The sequence below is a fragment of the Salmo trutta genome, chromosome 38 (genome assembly GCF_901001165.1).
Source record: "Salmo trutta chromosome 38, fSalTru1.1, whole genome shotgun sequence".
NCBI classification, from domain to species: Eukaryota; Metazoa; Chordata; class Actinopteri; order Salmoniformes; family Salmonidae; genus Salmo; species Salmo trutta.
Genome location: NC_042994.1, coordinates 28,396,722 through 28,408,570, shown reverse-complemented (window position 1 = coordinate 28,408,570; position 11,849 = coordinate 28,396,722). Strand labels below are relative to the sequence as shown.

The window sequence follows — 11,849 nt, the reverse complement described above, 5'->3', positions numbered from 1 at the left end:
AAAATAATATATATATTTTTTAAATAACACCACCCTACTCCACTATTTAAATCTATTTACTCCTACCTCAGGTCAACAACCTGAAAGGATGGGACACCACCACTTAACACACCCTGTAACTCTTCTGATGTCAAGTCTCACACACCCAAATACCTCTCTGCCAGCTGCCACCACAACTTCAATTTTCTGCGACTTACGTTCCATCCCTGCAGTACAGTTGATAACCATGGTAGAGAAATTAACATTAAATTCTCTGGCAACAGCTCTGGTGGACATTCCTGCAGTTAGTATGCCAACTGCACAATCTCTCAAAACTTGAGACATCTGTGGCATTGTGTTGTGTGACAAAACAACACATTTTAGAGTGGCCTTTTATGGTCCCCAGCACAAGGTGCACTTGTGTAATGATCATGCTGTTTAATCAGCTTCTTGATATGCCACACCTGTCAGTTGGATGGATTATCTTGGCAAAGGAGAAATGTTCACTAAAAGGGATGTAAACACATTTGTGCACAACATTTTTGAGAAATACGATTTTGGTGCTAATGGAACATTTCGGGAATCTTTTATTTCAGCTCATGAATCATGGGACCAACACTTTACATGTTGCATTTGTAGTTTTGTTCAGTGTAGATTTCTCAACCAAAACAAGACAAGCTATCATTACATTATATTTATATCAGCAGTGTGATGTTATATTATTTCAACAGTGTATAACATCTGTTATCCTTTATTATCATAATGCTACTATACTGACTTGTCATCCGATAAAGACAATCTACCAACATAATACACTTTGAATGAAGAAGAGGAGCCACACAGACAGTTGGAACTGTTTGTATTTATAATTCAGTTGAAGGATAGTTGACAACATTTTACACAGTTTACAAGCGGATCATGGCATTACAACACACACATATTGTTAACTTTGGATGTCAATTAGAGGTCTTCAAGGTCCGGGTGGACCCAATATACCCGAACATACCCGAGACCCGGGCCGTTCTGGTCTGAAATTCTAACCTGTCCCTCGGTTCAGGGTGGGTCCTGCTTGATTGTCATCGGATCTTGGGTCTACGTAACCACAGCTGATAGACCCGAATGGACCCGACCAGGGCTCTGCATAGTCTATAGCATATTTATTTTATGCTAATCAGGTGAAATGATTGACTTATAGAAGGCCTAGCCAACATAAAGACCTATTAATTAACCAGAAGAGCAACTTGGCTGATATCTGGACCTGTGAAGACCTAGAATGTCAATACAAACCAGCCCTTCTACTGATTTGAATTATGTATAAAGAAAATATTTACAACTGAATTCTACTGAAGTCTATGGACTTATTTTGTATTCAATAGAATAGCCCATAGTCAAATGTAGTGCACTACAGAGGGAATTGTGCGCCATTTGGGACACTCAGCCCCAGTATATATATATATATATATATATATATATATATATATATATATATATATATATATAGACTCAGCCCCCAGTATATACTATATACAGACACAACCCAAGCCTTCTCAGATTTTTCTCAGATGCTGTACTGCTCATTTAAACAGGAAGGCTCCAGGGCAGGTTTTATTTTGGACAAACTTATCGACGACCTTGTCGTGAAAGTCTGACCTGAGTCCTTGAATGAAGTCCTTCTCGACAGAGAGCATGGACAGTGCATTTAGCATGCCATTGTTCTGTTGCCAAGCGACCGCGGATCCCGAGGTGTTCCGAGAACACGGCAACGCCTGGATTCTTTTCAGAGTGGGGAACCTTCTATCAGACTCGGCGGTCTGCATGGGAGTGGTGATGATGATTTTGAGAAGAGAGACCGTCTCTGACAAAACATCCTGGAGGTTGAGTTCGCTGATTGTTTTCAGTAAAGACAGCGCTGTTGTACCCCTGTGGAGCTCCGTGTGTTGGTACAGAGAGGTCAATTCATCTTTCAGCTTCCCAGTGTTAACCACCGGCCATAGCTTGGCAGCACACTGTAGGGCTGAGCACGGGAAACAGCCTACGAACTTAGAGAAGAGTGTGGGATTCACCAGTTTGGCTGCGATTAAATGGTCACTACTTTGAGAAAACCTGTGATGCACATGTGTGACGATGATGTCACATGCCTTCCTCATGACCGCTGCAGTTCTCTTTGTGTCTCTCTTGTCGTTGTCCGACGCGGGGCCTCCGTGTGCTGTGGCCTCAGCTCTCCCCTGTTGGGCCTGAACGTACTTCTCAAAACTATCAACTGCCTGTTCGATGTCCGCCACGACAATGTCCCTTTTGAGTATATTGACAGTGAGAACATCCACCTCTTGCATGACCAAATAGAATAATTCCAGCAGTTGTAGGAACGTGGGGTCCCCGAGTTTGGCTGACAGGCCATAAGCCTCTCTGATAGAGTCCTGGTCCCACACCGGCTGTGTCCTAATATCCTCCACACACTTCTGAAGAGCAACGCGATTTTCCCAAACCACACTGACCGTTTCTCGCTCACAGTTCCACCCTGCAGCTGTAGCTCTCTTCGGCTGATCTTTGAAGAAGGTCTCGAACAAAGACAAATCCGTAAAAAACACTTTGAGTTGGGTCGCTGTCGCCGAGCAGATCTGCTGGAGTGTGACACGTAGCGGGTGAGCGTAACAGTGCACAAAGTTAGCGTTGGGATAGGTGCGTTTCAGGTGAGTTTCCAGGTCGCGTACGTCGGCCCCGTCCACTGCTGCTGCCGCCGTGACCCCGTCGTACGTCTGAGCGATCAGCTTGTGCTCCAGTTTCAGTGGTTCCAGCGAGTCCTTGACTGCGTTGGTGAGACCGGCGGCCGTTTTATCCTTTAGGTCCACAAACTCCCAAAACCTCTCTGTGATAGTATTGTCTGGAAGCATGTACCGTAGCACGACAGAGACCTGCTGTGGCATACAGGAGTAGATTGTTAGCCCAAGAAGCTGATCTTGGGCCAGTATGGCATTTTCCACACTAATGGTCAAGGTTGGGATTGGAGACGCTGATCCTAGATCTGTAGCTAGGGGTAATGTCACCCTGGAGGAGACCTCCCCTGTCCACGGCATGCCGTCCACCTGCACCGCTACAAAGCTAGCCGCCCACACCTCCTTGGTAATCGCCTCTTTGTACACCTCGTGCATACAGTCAAACAGTTTGTTTTGTACATAGCCTCTTGGGTGCTTAAAGAAGCCGTGAGCGTCGTAATGCCTCTGAAGTCTCGAGTCTCCCTCGCACATCGTCTCAAAGATGCACTTAAACATGGATGTGTTTAGAGAGTCCGACGCGACCCGGCCGCGCCGCCACGTGGCAGCCATGTGTCTCCCACACAGCACGAAGCATTTGACCATTCTACCCAGCACGTACCTGTTCTCCTCTGTTTGTCTGTTGTGTATCTCAATGGAGCTTGGGTTTACGCTGACCAGCTGACCAGCGGCGTTAGTCTTCCCTAGAAATCCCAGTTTCATGCCGTTTTCCAGATGAGTACAACAACTCTCATGTTTCGAAATCCTTTCGGAGAGGTGCTTCAGGTCCTTGAAACCCACCGTTGACCAAGTGCCCTCTTTGCCGAATAAAAGGCACGGGAAGCAGTAAAGCGCTTTTTTAGAGACGCTAGCCGTCAGCCACGATTTCTTATGGAACCACGAGGGGTTGAATGAACGGGTCGGGTCCTTTCCCTTTGTTCTGTGTTGGGGAAGTGTTATTTCTACATCAGCTGGCTGGTGGGGACCGAGACCTTTTATCTGGAGTTTCTCCTCCTGCGACAAAGTGTAACGGTTAGTAAGGAGAAAATCCACATGGTTACTGATTGATGTTGGTTTTCTGGCCTGGTTCAAGCTCTCATCACATATATCTTTATGTTTACTAGGATCCCCGTTAGCTGACACGATGATGAAAGAAAATTGTGGGAGGACTGGTGGGAGGATTGGTGAGAAGGAGCTGGAAGTCTTTTTCCGTTTGGGAGGACATGTTGCACCGTGGCTGCGGTCTTTACAAGTGTGTTTTCTCAACTCCTCTGGCTCATAGAAACTAGTGAAGCAGTCCATGCAGTGGTGATGTTTCTGTCTTGAGTTCCTCCCTCTATGTTGTCGGTGGTTTCCTGATACTGTGGTACTGGGCTCGCTGAGTGAGCCTGAGCTGGAGCTCTCTCCTGTGAGAATATATTAACAGATTTGATTTATTTATTTTCACATTTATTTAACCAGGTAGGCTAGTTGAGAACAAGTTCTCATTTACAACTGCGATCTGGCCAAGATAAAGCAAAGCAGTGCGACACAAACAACAACACAGAGTTACACATGGAATTAACAAACATACAGTTAATAACACAATATAAAAATATACAGTGTGTGCAAATGAGGTAAGGTAAGGGAGGTAAGGCCATAAATAGGCCATAGTGGCGAAATAATTACAATTTAGCAATTAAACACTGGAGTGATAGAAGATGAATGTGCAAGTAATATGGGTTTACAATCAGAAAAGTAAAAAAATAATGCATTGATTATTTAGAATTCAAGTGTGATTAAAACACCAAATAATACAAAGGCATCTCCCCAATTCAATTACAGCGCCTATCAGAATGTATGAGGTTAAAAGGGAAGTTTACCTAAAATACCAAATTTCCCAAGTGATTACATACATTGAAACTAGTTAGGTGGAGTTTGCCTTCTCCCCCTCTTTCTCCCTGCAGTCTAGAACTGGAAAGCTGCTAAAAGGGTCACATTACTCGTCTTTCTGTACAACTAACTCTGCTCCGTTGTCAGTCAAAGAGTGATTGTGAAATCTGCGAATTGTGGACAGATTCTTTGATTTATTGAAAGCGTATGGCCAAATCAGCTATTTTTTTAAATCAAAATTACTAATGGTTTTGAGTCAAGAAATGTGTACTTTCCCACCTAAAACGATTGCGGTTATTTTATGTGGCCGACTGCAACAACAGCAGAGATGGGTAACAACTGTGCATGTGCGCTCTCGTTGGGCAAACTCTGTGACCAGTGGAGGCTGGTGGGAGGAGCTATAGGAGGACAGGCTCATTGTAGTGGCTGGAATGGAATAAAGGGAACGGAGTTTAACCTGTGGTTTCCATATGTTTGATAACGTTCCATTTATTCCATTCCAACCATTACACGCTGTCGTACACGTCGATCCAGAGCATCCCAAACATGCTCAATGAGTATGCAGGCCATGGAAGAACTGGGACATTTTCAGCTTCCAGCAATTGTGTACAGATCCTTGCAACATGGGGCCGTTTATTATCATGCTGAAACATGAGGTGATGGCGGTGGATAAATGGCACGACAATGGGCCTCAGGATCTCATCACTGAAGTCTTTCGTCGTTTTCTCAGCTTGTCATTTCCTTAAAACTGGTAAAACGGATGACATTTGGACATCTTGCATAGGACCAATCTTTCCACTGTTTTGGAGTTATGGTGTTTCCTCCCCGGTCCCTAACCGAAACAGACAACTTTACTGGTGTTAACTAGATTACTAATGCATTCATTCTAACGATGTAAGACATTATTCTGATGAGCATTACTTTATTTCGTTTTCTGGGGCAACAAGTTATGACAGAAGAGAAGCTGCATGTATCAAACTATAGTTGACAAACAAATGGACTACCAAATGTCAGAAATTATAATATGGCCTAACAAATGTCAGAAATTATAAGCAGAAACTTGTCTAAATTAGGGGTGAAAGTAGCCAGTAGTAAATTAATTATGGCTGGCTAAATTATAGGATAATTATTATGGTGGATCTAACTGCGCAGGTAGCCTACTTTTGAAGTGATCTGATCTGATGAAAACAGCATCACACAACACCCATGATATGTGAAACTGAGCCCGCACAGACCTCCAAAACTACAGTATACGGGAGGAGATGTTTACATGTCACAGTGTCCTGTCTTAGATCAACTCATCCCTGGCATCTTATCCGGGTTTCTCATAACCCGGGATACAAGCTTTTTTCAGGTTATTGTAAAACGGGATATGATATTTATATGCGTCAACTCAAAAACAGAATAGTTGAGTATCCTGAATAATAATGGGATATGGGTGTTTATATGTAAACATGGTCAGTAGCTAAATCAGAGTTGAACATGTCATGTAAAATCCCTTGAGAAAACATTTTAAAATGCATCTTCTGAATTAAACGAAGATTAGTATTTTGTCGTTTGGTATCTCTAAAACATACTACGGGACAATGATCACTGAGATCATATGCAAATACTCCACTAGAGAAAAATGTATGGATGTTATTAGTCAGAATTTTATAAATCAATGAGGAGTTAACAGGGTTTTTCACATTTAGGATCAATTGAGTCCAATTAAAATCAATGCATATACTCTTTAACCCCCTTGCATAATACAAAAAAAATCTCCATCAAAATCCATCTATTTCAGATAGATTGCTAGGTTGTTGTTTTTTTGTATGGGCTGCGTCTCAATCTACTGCATCCGCCAATGGTGTCCTTCTGCATCTGCGCTGGAAGGTGGGCAAACTACAGTGGTGTTTGTCAGACCACGAGACATCCCGAAAATTGGTCTTTCTCACAAAAACGTCGGAACGGTTTGGCCTACAAATTACCGTGACCACTATGGAAAGATGAGACTCTCATGAACATGATAGTTCACAAGTGTCATGGAACTCGCCTGAAGTCGGTACCGCCGATCTGCCCAACTTCTGTCTGTAGTGTCCGAACAGCTTGGGGCTACACACTTGTTTCGTTCTAGGATGCCCACAAGACTTGTCTGAAGGTAGCCCGGTACCAGTTTAAAAAAATTAATGGAAGTATATACGGAAGTAGTCTAGTGCCAAAAATGTGGGTACAAAACAATAATTTTATAATTTTACATTTATCTGTTTTTCCATGTCACGTGACCCTTTTATGTAGCTTTCCAGTTCTAGGCTGCAGGGAGAGAGAGGGGGAGAAGGCAAACTCCATCTAACTAGTTTCAATGTATGGAATCACTTGGGAAATTTTAGGTCAACTGTATCATTTTGTCATTGACATCTCTCCATACCCCACATCCAACCTAACTGACCTGGAGGAGACATATCAGCATTTCCCTCCTCTTCTACTTGGACCTCTCTCTTCTCCTCCTCTTCCTTATCTTCTTTGATTTCACTCTTTTCTTCTTTAACATCTCCCTTCTCCTCCTTTTTGACAATCACATTGAGTTCCAGTGTTTGACTGCAGTTTTCCAGCTTCACTGAGTCCTCCAGCTTCACTGACACAGTCTCTGGACCAGACTGTGAGCTTCTCTGGACTGGAATGCCACAGCCAGAACTCGGTTCAGACATGGTGGGCTAGAAGTGGGCCAGTAGAACCAGAGGCGGTATAAAAAGGTGAGTTTCACAAACAAACAGGTTATACCACATTTGGTAAAGGGGTGCAATGCAAACGTGTGTACGCTGATGTGGTAGTAAACAAAGCAAGCTAGCCATTTTACATTTGAGTAATTTAGCAGATACTCTTATCCAGAGCAACATACGAGTGCATAACTTTTCGTAGCCAACAGCAATAGCTAAATACAATATTATGGACAAAACACAATGCAAAGTGTTAGCTAGCTAGAAAGATACCAACCTATTTAGCTGCAGTCACTTTCCAACCCAAGACAATGGCTAGTGTAACGTTAGCTAGCTTACAAGCTAGGATAACACGCACTCTAAAAGACTCAAGAGTTTGTCTGAGACATGAGTTATTTAAATAAGTCATTAAAGTTAAAAATGAAAATGTAAAACAGATTTAAAACGAATTTCCTAGCTGCCTGAAATAATTGTTTGTTTGGATGAGAATATCAGTGGAAAACTACTTGACGCCAGCTAGTAATAACTTCCGGGTGACGTCATTTGGGGGGAAAAAACGTCAACATAAGAGTCCTGTCCTGTAAACCGCGTGTAAATGGGTAATGAAGGCGAAATAAACGATTGGAAATATATGCACAATTATAATCCTATCGTACACTGGTTATCAAACATGTATTTCTCCACTTATGATCAGCTCTGTGTTTAGCCTTCTCCTATTATTTTGGAATCGCCTTCAATTCAACACACTAGCAGACATATTTATTTATTTAACCTTTATTTAACTAGGCAAGTCAGTTAAGAACAAATTCTTATTTACAATGATGGCCTAACAAAAGGCCTCCTGCGGGGATGGGGGCTGAGATTAAAAAGAAAAAGAAATTACATAAAAATATAGGACAAAAACACACATCATGACAAGAGACAACACTACCTAAAGAGAGACCTAAGACGACAGCATAGCATGGCAGCAAGACATGACAACACAACATAGTAGCAGCACAAAACAGGGTACAAACATTGTTGGGCACAGACAACAGCACAAAGGGCAAGAAGGTAGAGACAACAATACTTCACGCAAAGCAGCACATATCACACATAGTATCTGATACTTTAGTGTGTATGTGTGTAGCCTTCTCCTACTATTCAACTCATTATCAGACATAGTATCTGATACTTTAGTGTGTATGTACTGTGTGCTGTAAAGGGTGGGTGTACTGCCCACCCTTCTTAAGCCACATTGTGTTTAGACTAGCACTCTCTCCTCCCTTCCTTCCTCTCACAGGTCCTGCGTCCTGATTAAGGTCCTGGTTAAAAGTAGTGCACTATATAGGGAACAGGGTGTCATTTTTGGAACGCGGTCGTAGTCAGAACGGTAGGAACACCCAGGTTGGTCACAGGACAAACCCAAAAGACTAAAGAAAAGGGACAATGAGCTGGACACACACATATCGGAGGAGATCAGCTATCTTCGTCTCAGTTACTAAGAGAACTCTGAGGGGAGCATGTGCGGCTACTGATCTCTCAGTGAAGAAACAGACACAGCATGCACACACACACTCTCCTCCTTCTGAAGCCAGGTGAGGGTGTGTGTGTGTGTGTGTGTGTGTGTGTGTGTGTGTGTGTGTGTGTGTGTGTGTGTGTGTGTGTGTGTGTGTGTGTGTGTGTGTGTGTGTGTGTGAGAGAGAAAATGAGGGAGAGAGGCGTGATACAATTACGCACGGCTGTAATGCGGTCACATTCCACCTCTATTCCATTGGTGGAAATGCGATATCCCAGAAAAGAGACGGCTCGTAGCAGTAGATCATGAAAGAGATTTCGTCTTTAGAACAGTGACAATTAGATCACCAGGAAACAATTGTTTTAAAAAAAATAACATATATTATACTTCTTGTATTTTTTTAAATTCTATTTTCCATTATTATCTATATCATTAGTATTATTATCATTATTATTATCACTGCATTGATGGGAAAGAGCTCTCAAGGTAAGAATTTCACTGTACTGTTTACAGCTGTTGTATGCTTTGCACGTGGCGAATAAACTTTGAAACTTGATTTCAGATGTCTAATGTCACGTATGTTTAGGATTATATTACACTAAGATTGAGGTTGAGAGAGATAGAGACGGCGGTTGAACAAATACACACACACACACACACACACACACATTCACACACACAGTGATATCATGACTGTACATGATTTGCCTATGTCAGTGAAAGTAAATGAGATCATAATATCCCAGAGGACCACTGAACAATGTTCATAGAGAGGAATGAGGTAATTGGCTGAAAAATGGTCACAGTAAGGTGATTCGCTAGGTCAGGGACTCCTTCTTTCCTGTCAGGAACTCCTTTCCTCTCCTCATTTTTGGAAATTAAGTGTGTGTGTGTGCATGCGTGTGCTGTTGCTGTGTTTGGATGTTGGCGTCGTCAGCATTCTCTATCAATGACAACGGTGAGGTCACCTCCCTTTCCTCCTGTCCCACCAGCACCCTCCTCCTCACCTCTCCTCCTTCTCTCTCTCTCTCTCTCTCTCTCTCTCTCTCTCTAAAAGTGTGTAGTCGTGCTTCTGTACCGGAGGTGAGTCGGACTTATGCTGTTTTGATGAGGTAGCCCTGACTTCAAAATCAGTGTCACCCTCGGACCAAGACGGAGTTTCCTATTTGCGTAATTGTTAAGACGTTGGTTTCCTGACACTTCCAGGCTCTCCACTCACAGACATAATATCTGTCCCCTCCCTCCCTCCCCGTCCGTCTCTCTCTCCAGGCGTCTGTGAGTCCTGTTCCCTGGTGGTCAGTCCTGCTGGGCTGGTGGTGAAGTATGGAGCCCCTGCTTCGGCCAACTGCACCTCCGATACGGTCACCTCTATGGGCTGGGTGCCGAGCCAGGGAGAATCTCAGGTCTTTAGCACTGGGGTGAAAGAGCTGACTTGGAGAGTAGACAGCCTGACTGAAAGGAATATAAAGCCTCAATGCTTTGAGTTCTCTGAGGAGGGAGGCCAGTGTGCCAGAGTGTTGAATGTTACTGTTTACAGTGAGTAACTTCCCTCTTATGTTTGCTCTCTGACTCTCTCGTGTCTCCCAGTATCTTTTGTCTGTGCAGAAACCTGTTAGTAACACACTGACCAAAAACCTGTTAGTAACACACTGACCAGAAACCTGTTAGTAACTGACCAGAAACCTGTTAGTAACACACTGACCAGAAACCTGTTAGTAACTGACCAGAAACCTGTTAGTAACACACTGACCAGAAACCTGTTAGTAACTGACCAGAAACCTGTTAGTAACACACTGACCAAAAACCTGTTAGTAACACACTGACCAGAAACCTGTTAGTAACACACTGACCAGAAACCTGATAGTAACACACTGACCAAAAACCTGTTAGTAACACACTGACCAGAAACCTGTTAGTAACACACTGACCAGAAACCTGTTAGTAACACACTGACCAGAAACCTGTTAGTAACACACTGACCAGAAACCTGTTAGTAACTTACCAGAAACCTGTTAGTAACACACTGACCAGAAACCTGTTAGTAACACGCTGACCAGAAACCTGTTAGTAACACACTGACCAGAAACCTGTTAGTAACACACTGACCAGAAACCTGTTGGTAACACACTGACCAAAAACCTGTTAGTAACACACTGACCAGAAACCTGTTGGTAACACACTGACCAAAAACCTGTTAGTAACACACTGACCAGAAACCTGTTAGTAACACACTGACCAGAAACCTGTTAGTAACTGACCAGAAACCTGTTAGTAACACGCTGACCAGAAACCTGTTAGTAACACACTGACCAGAAACCTGTTAGTAACACACTGACCAGAAACCTGTTAGTAACTGACCAGAAACCTGATAGTAACACACTGACCAAAAACCTGTTAGTAACACACTGACCAGAAACCTGTTGGTAACACACTGACCAGAAACCTGTTAGTAACACACTGACCAGAAACCTGTTAGTAACACACTGACCAGAAACCTGTTAGTAACACACTGACCAGAAACCTGTTAGTAACACACTGACCAGAAACCTGTTAGTAACTGACCAGAAACCTGTTAGTAACTGACCAGAAACCTGTTAGTAACACGCTGACCAAAAACCTGTTAGTAACACACTGACCAGAAACCTGTTAGTAACTGACCAGAAACCTGTTAGTAACACGCTGACCAGAAACCTGTTAGTAACACACTGACCAGAAACCTGTTAGTAACACACTGACCAGAAACCTGTTAGTAACTGACCAGAAACCTGTTAGTAACACGCTGACCAGAAACCTGTTAGTAACACACTGACCAGAAACCTGTTAGTAACACACTGACCAGAAACCTGTTAGTAACTGACCAGAAACCTGTTAGTAACACACTGACCAGAAACCTGTTAGTAACACACTGACCAGAAACCTGTTAGTAACTGACCAGAAACCTGATAGTAACACACTGACCAAAAACCTGTTAGTAACACACTGACCAGAAACCTGTTGGTAACACACTGACCAGAAACCTGTTAGTAACACACTGACCAGAAACCTGTTAGTAAC

The 11,849-nt window shown here is 43.1% G+C and overlaps 1 protein-coding gene across 1 annotated transcript; it reads right to left on the bottom strand.

Moving 5' to 3' along the window:
* Nucleotides 1-1,482: 1,482 nt before the first annotated feature.
* On the bottom strand, nt 1,483-7,822 carry LOC115178443 (uncharacterized). Its single transcript, XM_029739626.1, has 3 exons — nt 7,575-7,822; nt 7,030-7,294; nt 1,483-4,135 (listed from the first exon to the last, which is right to left on the bottom strand). The coding sequence occupies exons 2-3, from the start codon at nt 7,286-7,288 to the stop codon at nt 1,554-1,556; spliced, it is 2,841 nt and encodes a 946-aa protein (XP_029595486.1). The 5' UTR covers nt 7,289-7,294; nt 7,575-7,822; the 3' UTR covers nt 1,483-1,553.
* Nucleotides 7,823-11,849: the final 4,027 nt, after the last annotated feature.